Genomic DNA, 13,348 nt, shown 5'->3' on the forward strand with positions numbered 1-13,348 from the left:
ATTCTCTGTGGCTCAGCGGTCAGAGTCCTTCATGGGGGTTAAATCAATGAAGTCTCTATCGTTTACGCCGGTCGTCACATGCTGAGCTTTGTTTGGATCTGAGTGGAGGGGCGGTTCTGACCCGGCTGAGGGGGCTGCAGGGTTATTTCTCTGAGCGGTCGCTGTAAATCTCTCCGTCTTTTCTCCGTGGCTCGTCAGGATGAGAACAGTGCTGCTCTTTGTTCACCTGCTCGCCGTGCTGACGGTGAAAGCACATCCACCGGGTAAGAAAAGCCTTCAGGTTGACTCTGGGTCCTGCAGAACGATGCATGAACTCTGGGATCTTTGACTCAAATTTAAAAAATAAATAAACGGCTCATAGTTTCACGTCTTTCAGCAGCTGCAGCATTTGAGTGGGTTTCTAAACAGCCTCTGACCTCACAAAATCTACTGTTTTTTGTTGTTTTTTTATGTAAAATTCAGAACTCACTTCAATATTGTTCAAGCTCATCTATAATCTTCCAGTTAGGAGCTAAAACTACATTTGAAATAAACAACTCACGTCAGAGAAGTGACTGATGTGACATTTTCACATTAAAGGTGAATTTGCACAGATTATTTTAATCATTATTTCCCTTTTTGAGGCACAGTGACAGGATCGGCAGAGGGACTGCATGTCTGCAAATTTGCAGCTCAGATTCTGAACAGTTCATCTGATCAGAACTGAACTGAACTGAAAAGATCCTTGGAGGAGAAGCATACAACTCAGGATGAAAGCTAACCTTCGTGTTCTCTGATATAAGCTGCCATCAGGCTAAGATGAGACCAAACATGAAGGTTTGCCTGTTTTTCAAGAAGATTCTGAAGAAAGGAACTCACAAATAGTCTGTAAGGTAGATAAAGCTCAGTTTCAGCTGCTGTCAGCTTATATTTTTGTTGTTTATCTAATGATTTATTAATTTTTTGGATGTGTTTTTGTAAGAATCCCAACTACACAAAAACATGTTTTTTTTGTGTAGTTGGGATTCTTTTTTCAAACACCAAGAGAGAATCTGAACATAAATTAGAATTTGGTTACGTAACAAAGAAGTGTACTGAGACACATTTGAGGCCAGGTGGGTTTCTGAATCAGAAATCTGCCACTTATTGGATCCATCACCAGCATACCATTGTGTTCCTTGAGCAGGCTAAGTTGTCAGATAAGAGATAGTCACACAGATGGAGAACATCTCAGACAAACGGTAAAGATCAATAAGAAAACAAAGAAATCTAAACATCAGCATGCCTCTCCTTTCTGACTGTCAGGTTTTTCCAGGTTAAACTATAATCCAACAGTAGAGATGTTGATGGTGTCTGCAGATTACCCATAATTACTCTTGACTGGCACACGTTTGCATTTTCTCAAACATGTCAGAAATAAAATTATTTAATATTTCTACATCTAACACACACACACACACACACACACCACACACAATTATAAAGACATAGCAAATATTTTTTTAAGATAAGAAATTATTGCGTTTCACCAATAAACGTATAAAACTCAACCAACACATAAAAAACAACCATTAACTAATAGAAGCCCAGTTGTTTGGTTTTCTACTGTTTATAAACTTTTCATTCCTCTAATATCTGCTTTTGAGAATAATACTTCACTGCCCTCTAGCGGAAATAAATGGTTACTACAACTTTTACATGAAGCTCACATAACATGAAGCTGCACTTCCTGTAAATTATTTCAAAATAAAACACCACTTTTTGCATTTCTACGTTTTTAAATGAGCGCTGACCGCATAGGTAGTCTAGATAACGGGTAAGTCAGAACCTTCTCACGTATCAAAACTACGTAACTCCCAAAACTCAATAAATCTATCTTTCTTATCTGTGTTAAACAAGGTTAAATCAACACCCTAAAGCAGGAAGTAGCAGCAGCTAGCTACAGCTGCTACAAACATTTCAGATCAAACGTCCTCTGGCGGCAACGGGGTGAAATCACATCCACTGTAGAATGTAGAAGTTATTAAGAAGTAATATCAAATAAATATGTTTAGTTATGAACACATCAGATGAAAAGCTAGTGTCTCATTCACACGCCACTAGTGTGTGTGTGTGTGTGTGTGCATGTGCATGTGTGTGTACACGTGTGTGAGCACATGTGTGTATGGGTGGATGACTGTCATAAAGTGCATTGGGGGTTGTAGATAGATCCCTAGAATGTGCTATACAAATGCAAGCCATTTACCATTTACCTCCTTCAGAATGGCCTTCAGCCTGATGGTGACCTCTCTGACCAGTTTCCTCCTTGTTCTTCCATCTGGTTTGGAGGGACCAAACACTGGACACCTAGTGGCTTGAACCCATAGTCAGTTGTTTGCTGTCAGTTCCACTTCCAAGTAAGAAAATGGTCTGTGCTATTTTTCATACTCCACCAATCACATTGATTATTATATCATACCATACCATACCATACCATACCATACCATACCACTTTCAGCGCTTTAAACACAGTGTTACAGCCCACCAAAGCGCTGTACAATTAAAACACACTAAATAATCACATAGACAGTCAAGTTAAAAAGAAAGAACTAAAATTCAAACCAAAGAGGCAACTAAAACCACAAAAATACACAAATATAAAATTAGGCAATCAAAATGGAAAGGTTAAAAACCTATAGACCTAATACTAAAACCAGATTTAAACAGGAAGGACTAAAAACCAAACTAAAGGCGCTTGTCTGACCTGGAGGGGCAGAGAGGTCCAGAGTTTTGGGTCATCGCGGGTCTTAAACGTACCTTAGGAACAGTGAGGAGGAGCTGATCCTCAGACCTGAGGGCATGAGGAGTGTGGTAGTGACGGAGCAGCACACTCAGATAGGAAGGGGTCGGACCATTTAAGGACTTGAAAACTAAAAGAAGAATTTTAAAACTAATTCTAAATTAAACTGGCAACCAGTGAAGAGAACTGGTGTAACGTGGTGTCTTCTATCAGCTCCGGACAACTGATCCCAGGTGGAAACCACAACCACGGTCTGAAAAGGAAATGGTGATTTCTCCCCTGACCGAGTTTAAAAGTATTGTTGTAGGGGAGGGCTCTTCATTCATCTCAGGATTTCTTTTTTATTCCTCTTGAACTGTGATATTTTTCATTTGGGTGTTACCTACCTTATTCCTCGCCCCTAAGATCATTAGCGAGAAGAATGCGACCAGTGTTTGTTTACATGGAGACTGTAGACCAGGGGTGTCAAACTCAAACTCACACGGGGCCGAAATGAAACTCTGGGACGGAGTCGAGGGCCAAACTTAATATTTTTTGAAAAAGTGACGGCAAATTTGCACGTTTTCTTTATCAACATGTATGCAATTTTGAACCTTTAAATTTGGAAACAAACTTACGGTATTTCTGCATTAACACTGAATGTGGAATAACCAAATTACACACGAGCAAGTCCGTTACAAATAAAACACATCAGTGGTATTCATTACTTGTGGTATAATCAGCATTTTTAAAATCTATTCAGGATTTATGTTTTCTTGTTTATTCATTTTTGTTATTTTTTATTCTCCTTTTTTCTCCTGTAATACGTGTCATCGCTGCTGTGACGTCTAGCTTTCCCCACTGAGGAACAATAAAGGGATTTTCTATTCTACTCATCTATCTGCAGCCTTTCCACTTCCTGTTTACTGTAGACGGATGACATGGCCCACGGGAATCACACCTTCCTCTGCCTATTGCCCTAGAGGGATGGAGGATGACATGGAAACCTAGCCAAAGCTAACACACAGCAGCTACTTCCTTAACTCTGTCGCGTCCGGCAGCGAGGCAGCTCCGAGGCTCATCAGTACATGTTGTAATAAATCTGGTTGTGTTTAGTTGAAAGAGGTGAGACACAACCTTATGAAAGCAGATGTAGGGCCGAGTCAGAGCCTTACGTTCCTCATCACCAAGCCTGGGTTGTAGCTGCATCAGGACCGGTCCTCATGCACTGATGCACAGCCACACTCTTTCTGACTCCAGGGTGCATGCCCCAAACATCGCTCTTGTAGCCACAAATGTAACTTTCTCTGGTTGTTAGTACGACCGTGAACAGTGCAACATGTTCTTGAGCTGCACGACTACATTTTTCTGGAGCAAATAATTAAAAAATTCTATTTGAAATCACTGGCGGCATCCATGTTACATCTGCGTCACGACCAAAAACGACTCTGCCGAGTTCTACCGAACACCAACGAAAGCCTTTGGCGGTAGCTCTATCGCCCATCATGCTTGTGAAACAACGTCGACGCTGATTGGAAACATTCCCATTCCTACCCTTTGATTTTCTTGTCAGCAATTGGACGGCTGGTCCCGTCCTGTTTGGGCGATTGAAACACAGCCCACAGCCTCCACCGCTCGGCAGAGACCAGCAGAGACCATTATAGATATATATTTATATATATGATTTATTTTTGTTACAAAACACACAATTAACTTAGAATATGTGATTATTGTTAATTTTATTTATTTATTTTTTTAAACAAAAATTAAAAACACTGGGGAAAACTGGGAGGGCGGCGCCCTATCGCCCTCTACTGGCCAGCCGCCACTGTTTGAAATGTTCAAATAAACCGCTACGAGAAAGGAAACCTCACCATGCAAACCGATGGCTACGCACTGCTGCTGGTACCTCACCGGATGTTGCTCGCATCGTTTCTACGTGAACCGGTCCAGCAATAATGTGGATAGGTTGCACTAGATACGTGGATCATTTTTGTTTGAGTTTCCATTTAAGGCCGTAATGCAAACGATTGTTTTTTTATACCACTGATCCCAGCAAGGAGCGATGACCTCACAATCTCTCTGAAGAACGGTCCAATCAGAGGAGAATACGGGAGCGTGGATGGCACAGAGAGGAGGGTGAAGCAGTTCCTGGGAATCCCCTTTGCCCAGCCTCCGGTGGGGCCCCTCCGCCTGGCTCCCCCCCAGAGCGTCGAGCCTTGGGAGGAGGAACGTGACTGCACACGCCAGCCCCCCATGTAAGAATCCCACACAACGCACCTGAGGTATCTCTGAATGACGCTCATCCTTTCTCCTCCTCTTCGCCTGTTCTCAGGTGCATCCAGGATCCAGAACTGATTGTGAATGTTTCCCGAACAATGGCCATCGAGTTCACCCCCCCAGAGCTGTCTGAAGACTGTCTGTACCTGAACGTGTACGCTCCAGCTGAAGCAAAGACAGGAGACAAATTACCAGTAAGTCAAACTGGTTTCTCCTGCAGAACTCAGACTTCACATCCGAGGACACAGAAGTCAATAACAAAACAAAACGTTTCCTGTTGGAAATGGGATGAAAATGTGCTAAAAATTATAAAAAGACGAGTTCCTCTGAACATGGATGTAGCATTGGGGGGGGGGGGGGGGGGCACCTCCAGAAAATGTTGATGGGGTGGCCAGACGGGGCCAGAGAAATCTTTGGTGTGGCACACCAAACCGGTCCTTGTGGTAACTCTGGGAGAGTTTAGCCTGTGGCGTTGTATTGCATTGCTTCTTTAGTTGTTTTTATTTTTTTAAACAGTACAGAACATATGAAAAACATTTAAGTTAAATTTTACAAATAAACATTTCAGAAAAATAACTTTCAATCATTTAAAATGTTATTTAAACTTTTATTTTAAAACGTATTTGTTTTAGTTTATATCACCTGTTGCTGTGTTCACAAAAAGCCACGGAGATAAAAACTTTTTTAAATGGTGAGCAGCAGAAACGAGTACTTTTTATTCTGATCATTTCTTTACTCATTAATTGTATTATTTTGATTTTGTTTTACAATTGTGTCTTGAATAAATAAGATCGATTTATGGTTTGAGTGAACATTAATATTAATATGATTTATTAATACTGGCTTTTGCGGTGGGGGCCAGCAATTTTCTAGGGGTGGCCATGGCCACCTCTGGCCACCCCTTGGGGGTGCCATTGGATGGGGGGGGGGGGGGTCTTTACAGTAAGTATACAAAAAATATGTATGAAACTACAGCCTAGAAGCTCTTTTATGCAATGTCAGGAATTCAGAACTGTTGAGGTGGCAGGAACGTCCAATCACACGTTAGCAAGTTTCAGCAGAGCAGAGCTTATGGACGGTTCTAACGGTTGGTCCTAGTGCTCAACCAGTGTCTTTAATATAGCGTAATATTGTTTCAGCGTAATAATGTTTTTGGATGGTAAAAAGTGCAGGGGACATAGGTGGGAGGGACATGCCCCCCCCCCCCCACAAACTACATCTATGCCCCAGAAGCTGTAAACCTCTCACTGATGGATGTTCTAGCAGCTGCCTGTGAGGTCAGCTAATGTCCTCGGGTGTTTGTTTCAGGTGATGGTGTGGATCCATGGAGGAGGTCTGACGATGGGAGCAGCCTCCCAGCATGATGGGGCCCCGCTGGCTGCGTATGAGAACATCGTGGTGGTTGTGATCCAGTATCGTCTCGGCATTCTGGGATTCCTCAGGTGAGATGGGGCTGTCCTCTTTACGTTCGTCTGAATTGTTATCCAGTAAAGCCTGAAACATGTGACCCCCCCCCCCCTCCCACACACACACACAGCACCGGAGATGAGCACGCCAGGGGCAACTGGGGTCTGCTGGATCAGCTGGCGGCTCTCAGGTGGGTGCAGGAAAACATCGAGGCCTTTGGCGGAGATCCACAAGCCGTCACAGTCGCTGGAGAGTCTGCTGGAGGCATCAGTGCATCCATACTGGTACACCAATCTCACTGGTTTTAAGTTGTGCTATGGAAAGCCAAGTGTAAATATTTGTCCAAAACAATGATCCGACATTTTTCATATTTATCTCCTCACATTTGAAATGGAACTTCCCTAAAATCATCATTTCCTATAACATGTTTACATTTGGCTGATCTAATTGTTAAATCTAAATCTGTGAGCTAAACCATCGACGCGTAGCCGTGTGCCTCTGGCTCAGTCCTTCCAGGTAACCTTCTGTTGTGCGTGGGGCCACAAACGCCTTGGGAAGTTTAAGGGGCGGGATTAATTTTAGGATTTAGCTCACAGATTTGATTTAACATTTAGATTTAAATGTTTAGGTTTAGATGTAACGTTTTGGTTAGCTTATGCAGCTGAGCATGTTGGGAAATGAAAGTGTGACCAAATGTAGCTAAACATCAGGAAACTCTCCACTAAATCTGGAGCGCAAACAGTGAAGTCACGCTACATTCGTCCTAATATCTGACGGCCTGAACGCTTTATTCTGCAGACTCTCTCTCCACATGCTAAAGGGTTGCTCCAGAGGGCCATCTTTCAAAGTGGAGTCGCAACGCTGGGGACGTATACGTCAGATCCTCCTCTGACTCGTGCTAAGGTACCGAAACGTGCCGTCTACCTGTGGAGGATTTAAAGGAGAACAATCCGAGGTTAAACATCAGGGATGTCAGAGAGTTCAGAGAGGATTCAGGAAAACTCCAGCATTGACGAGGGCCTGATCCTGCAGGTTTCTGCTGAACCTGCCAGTCAGGAAGGAGGGGGCGGAGCTTAACCAACAGGGTATCCGCGGGTACTTAAAAAGTCTTAAATTTGCTTTTCCAAATTTAAGGCCTTAAAAATCCTTAAAAATGACAAATAATCCTTAAATACAGTTTCCAAAGGTCTTAAATTACCAAAGATCCAATAAACAAGATAATTTTATTTCTATACAATTTTCATGAATTTCTAGTTAGTTCAGGATTTTTTGTGTATGATGTTGGCGTAAGCGGAACTGTACACATTCGGTTGGTTGTGAAAGGGGCCTATTTTTAGAGGAGCATGCTAGTGGGAGCTTGCGCCATGGGAAAGTGCAACATTAATGGTAACGATGGTTAATCCCACGTTCACGACGTGGTTAGCACCAGTTCCAGGCAATAGCTGGAAATTATAACTTAAATTTAATTTAAAAAAAAGCTTAAATTTGGTCAAAGTGGCCTTAAAAAAGGTCTTAAAAAGTCTTAAATTTGGCTCCCTTAAACCTGCAGATACCCTGAACCAAAGAGATGCCTGATAAGGTGCTCTGTAACCCTCCAGCTCATACAGGCTGACAGACGTGTTTACATCAGTCAACACAGAAAAACTTTATTCTCTTCAAATTAGACCTTTGTTTGTTTTTAGACATTTGGTTTATAATTTCTAAATATTTATTGTTTTAATAATGTTTGATTGAAGTTTGAACTAATTAAACATTTTCATGTTTATGATATTTAAGACAAATCAGAAATATCTCAAAGAAAATCACACCGAATGAAAAATTGGGTCTCTTCTCTCAGAAGAACCTGCTCCTGAGCAAAAATTCACTTTTTTGTTTTCAATAATTTATTTGGCTCACCCCTTGAGTTAGGGGCTTTTTTACAACTGAATTATTTGGAGTTCTGTCTGAAAACAGCCCTGCTTGAGAAACAAACTGAAGTTTAGAGAACAAGTGACGAAGACTCTTAACAGATTACAGGAAAGTCCTGACATTAGAGGTGACACGTGACTCGTGCACATCACTTTTACCACTGTTACGAGTCAGAGTGACATTCATGAGTGAGTTTGCTCATCTTTCTCTCTGTTACTCAGACTGTTGCCAACATCGCTGGATGTGACAACTCCAGCACAGAACTACTGGTCCAGTGTTTCAAAGGGAAAAGTGTAGATGACATCATTTCTGCAACCAAAAAGGTAGATAAAGAGCACGATGTTTAGTTGAGTTCCTGTGGTGGAGTAAAAAAATCAGATCAGGGAGCAACAAATAATGGTTTTGTGGAGTATTTGATGTAAATTATCCGTGCAAATCGTGTTGTTTTGATGCAGGAATCTAATCTTTACTAGCAGAAACCTGTTTGTCCACTAGAGGGCAGCGTGTGACCACCATCAGCTGATCTCCTTTGTGACAGCAGCTCGTTCTGTGTTCAGATGAAGATTTTCCTGGGAGCTGTGGTGGACCACGACTTTCTTCCGGCCACGGCTGAGCTGCTTCTCCTCAGGAAAGAAGTTCTGAAGGTCCCGGTGATGATGGGAATAACCAACCACGAGTTTGGGTGGATTCTTCCTCAGGTCTGCAGCCATTTCAGCAGGACCGAGCCACAAATCCACCCCTGCCTCTTTAGTGAGCGTTGCAGATGGTTTCTGTTTGGTGGTGAAGTCTTTGGTGTGCCGTCTGATTGCAGAGCTTCGCTCCTCCTGGATGGGAGAAAGGCATGAACAGAGAGGCGGTGCTGGCGGTGCTGAACATGTTTAATCCTTCAGGGGTGAGCTCTGTGACCCCCGGGTCACTCCTTTCCTAAGAGGACCCACTGAAGCTGCACTTTTATAGGTTTTGTTTTTTATTTGATTACACTCATTTATTCTTAATTGAATTTTAGCTTTCCTGTCACAAAAATATTTATTTTTTTAGCCAAATTTAGAGAAAGCTGATGCCAAAAATCTGTCATGTACTTTATCAGTTTGTCTTTTATTGTCATTTCATAATATGCCCAGCACCTACAAGTCCCTTACTTTCATAAATCAGGTAAAGACATTCAATAAAACTTTATTCAATTTGCTGCTTAAACAGGAAATCCAATCCCAATTCAATCCAACTTTATTTCTGGGTCACTGCAGCGCAGGACCAAAGAGCTTCATCTGCAGATGGCAACGTTCATAGCTATTCTCACCTTTAGCCAGTGTTGGGAACGTTACTTTACAAAAGTAATTAGCTATAGTTACTGATTACTTTGTCAAAAAAGTAACTCTAGATTTTATCTGCGTGTTTTTGTTGGTTTTTAAATGGTTTTATGTGTTTTAATTTTTTAAATGTTTATTTCTGCTGTGCAGCGCTTTGTTTGGTCCTTGGGCCATGTGAAGGTGCTATATAAATAAAGTTTAGTAGTAGTAGTAGTAGTAGTAGTAGTAGTAGTAGTAGTAGTAGTAGTAGTAGTAGTAGTAATTGAACTTATTTAATTTACTATAAACGACTACAATAGTGAAATATAAATGACTGGAACACAATAAAATGTAAGTCCAAATGTTTTTTATAAACCTGAATAATTTAAATAAATAAGCACTTAACAGGAGGAACTACTAACAGGAGCATTACACTAATCTAGACTATTAAAAGGTCACTGTGTGATATTTAACCCCAATCAGCTAAATTTTAAAATTGCAAATAGAAACACCTGCAAAGGTTCCCGAGCCTTTAAGTGGTCTCTCAGTCTAGTTAAATTACCGAAATTAATGTAATTTTGCACAGTATTCTAATTTTTCCAGCTTCACATAATTGTGTGTTTTTAGTAGCATTTCAGTTGCTGCTAATCTAGTAACGGTTAAATAAATAAATAAAATCCTTTAAAATGACACTAGAAGAGGCACAAGCCTGATGGAGGACTTACATTTACTAACGTGGGTCAGACCCAACCACAGAAGAGCTGAAGCTGGGTGGTAAACACACACAGGTAGTTCTAATAACACCTGAGCTCCATGACGTCTGAGACTGATGCATCAGTGTTACAGTGGGACTAAAGTCATGATCAGGAACAGGTTACAGCTGGATGATCTAGGAAGGTAGAAGATCAGGACGTCTGAGCGGTGAACAGGTGAGCGGACCTTCGGGATGTCCCGCTGTCACGCTAAGAAGGGCACGGCTGCAGACCTGCAGATTCACACCTGCAGCCGTAGACTATTCATCACGTCTTCCTCGTTCGTGATGCTCTTGGATGAAAACATCTGCCTCTTTAGCTCCTGATCAGCTGATGACACCTTCAACACACCGTGCAGCTTAACGCACGCATTTTCTTATCAGTAACAGAAACGACGTTTCGATAAAAGAAGACGGTAATTAATTAGATTGCTCGTAACTGAAAAAATAATTTTTTTTAGGAACGCGGTTATTTCAAACGGCGTTATTCCCATCACTGCTCTGTTGGGTCTACAGCAGGCAGCGACTGAGACAGTGAGGGTCTCCGCCCACCCGGCCAATCATCATCGTGTTTGTAAGAGCGTTACCGACACCTCTCTCTCCCTGGCTGCAGCTGAAGTGTGGCGGTCAGAAAGCCTCACACTGTTGCTCAACGTTCGACAAGCACATAGTAACGCACAACCATCCGTCCCCAGTAACGGTAACGGCGTTCCAACAGTGGGAAAAGTAATTAATTAGATTATTCCGTTACCTCAAAAAGAACGCCGTTAGTAACGCCGTTATACTGAAACGGCGTTACTCCCAACACTGCCTTTAGCTGTTGTTCATCTGCAGATGCGTGACGATTCCTACACATTACACTTTGCAGGAAAGGTCAGAAATCAGGTTTTCCAACAGTATCAGGTTTATTGCCATGGAAGCATCGTCACAACAAAGAAATGCTACTCTCCTCCCCCCAGAGTGAGCTCCTCTTCAGGGTGAGTTGTGATCTGTGTTCCAGATCCCAACAGCAAACAGCTTCATTGCAGACGAATACCTGAAAGATGCTAAAACCCCAGAGGAGATCCGAGATGCCTTCACAGAGATCATGGGAGACCTGCTGATGACGCTGCCCGTCGTTAAGGTGGCCGGGTACCACACAGGTCAGAGAGCCAACCATCAGGAGGAACGTTCCGCCTCCTTCGTCTCCGCTGACGGTTCTCCTTCCTCTCTCCCGTCTGGTTTTAGACGTGGGAGCTCCCGTGTTCATGTACGAGTTTGTTTACGGTTCGGACATCCACAAAGTCAACAGGCCCGGCTTCGTTAAGGCGGATCACTCAGACGACGTCGGCTTCGTGTTTGGAGGATGTTTCTGGAAAGAACACATACATTTCATGGGTTTGTAAATACAGAAACACAAGGAACGTAACAAACAAACAAACAAATGACCGTGTTCTGTCTTCAGGTAACATCACCAAAGAGGATGAGCGTGTTTGTAGGACCATGATGTCCTACTGGGGCAATTTTGTTCGAACTGGGTGAGAGATTTACCTCCATCTGTCCACCTTCTGCTCACATCACCAAACAGCTGTTGGTTGTTTCGTTGTATTTGTTTATTTAGTATTTTTCTGTTATTTTGAGCCCAGATTAGGATCAAGAACACAGTGGTAAATAGACTCTGAGCTGATGGATGATGGAGGTTGTATAGAGATCTACAACCCACAGTCCCTTAACCCTAACCACTTCAGCATGAGACAAAAAAATAAGTAAAACTTTAATAAAAATCCAAACAGAAGTCGGTTTTACTTCTTGTTCAGAGATCCGAAACAAGATTGTGTCGGTTTTTATGGTGGAGATCAACACATGAAAAGGTTGAACCTGTAGAACAGAATAAGAAGATGTGTCTGAATGTCTCTCCAGCTCTCCCAACGGACCCGGTCTGGTCAGCTGGCCTCAGTATGACCGGCAGAAGCAGGAGTACATGGAGCTGGGTCCGTCTCCGGTGGTGAAGCAGAAGCTGAAGAAGGACCGCGTCCAGTTCTCCACCGTGACTCTCCCTCTGAGGCTGCAGCAGTTGGCAGCCTCTAAAGCGAGCCACTGATCTCTGAAGCCCTCCATGCTTCCTGTTCTGTTGTTGTTTTGTTTTTTGTGACTTGTTGTGTCAGTAACTGCTTGTATCTCTCTTTTTCGTTTGCTTCTGTATTTTGTAACATAGCCATGATTAAAGGACATGCCTTCAGCTGAGAGAATAAACTGTCTCTAAGAGTATTTAATGTCCCTGAGCTGACTGATATTTTGGGAAATTAAAGTTAAATGACTGCAGAAGATGTTGCCAGACAAAATAAATAAATAAAAATAATAATCAGCTGGATGAAGCAGAAAAATTAGTACGGAAAAAAAGGCAAACAAAAGAATCTGTAACTAAAACCAGATGGACAGAAGAGACAGAACTTTATGCGCACTCAGAAAAGAGCAAGATAATTAAGCTTTTCAGACACAAGAAAATTATTCTACAATAAAACAAGAATAAGGATTAACTGCACAAAAAGAAATGCTTAACAAAAATATTTGGCATCAGCATGCTGAATCTCCAAGAGCGTAAAACTTTGCACATAAGAGTCTGTCTATCAGAAAATGAGAAGCAATCAAAAATCTTAAAATGAGAAAACTAATCAAAGATCTGAAAAACAAATCATTCATCATCTACTGCAGTGGTTCCCAAGGTGGGGGTCAAGAGACAGCTGGGGTCTTGAGATGAAATTTAGGAATAAAAAAAATTCTAATTATACATTTTCTTTAACTCTTTGATGCATAACGGTCACTACAGTGGACAGGTACTCAAAATTGTTATTTATTTATTTTTGCTATTAAGCACAGCTGTTGAAGACTTTATTGCATTTGAGCCCCTTCATTTGTATTTCAGCAAGTCAAGCCAACATATTTCATGTTCAGAATGCACGTTGTCCACTGAGGTGGACATGTAATAAATGATTTGTAAAT

General features: G+C 41.9%; 1 protein-coding gene across 1 annotated transcript; it reads left to right on the forward strand.

Annotated features, from left to right (window-relative positions):
• The first annotated feature begins 5 nt into the window (after nt 1-5).
• On the forward strand, nt 6-12,601 carry ces3 (carboxylesterase 3). Its single transcript, XM_054733356.2, has 13 exons — nt 6-263; nt 4,794-4,995; nt 5,073-5,211; nt 6,326-6,459; nt 6,555-6,708; nt 7,223-7,327; nt 8,554-8,655; nt 8,890-9,030; nt 9,144-9,224; nt 11,370-11,511; nt 11,597-11,746; nt 11,814-11,886; nt 12,269-12,601. Exons 1-13 carry the CDS (start codon nt 200-202, stop codon nt 12,447-12,449), a joined length of 1,668 nt encoding a protein of 555 aa, XP_054589331.2. The 5' UTR covers nt 6-199; the 3' UTR covers nt 12,450-12,601.
• Nucleotides 12,602-13,348: the final 747 nt, after the last annotated feature.

The sequence above is a fragment of the Nothobranchius furzeri genome, chromosome 4 (genome assembly GCF_043380555.1).
Source record: "Nothobranchius furzeri strain GRZ-AD chromosome 4, NfurGRZ-RIMD1, whole genome shotgun sequence".
NCBI classification, from domain to species: Eukaryota; Metazoa; Chordata; class Actinopteri; order Cyprinodontiformes; family Nothobranchiidae; genus Nothobranchius; species Nothobranchius furzeri.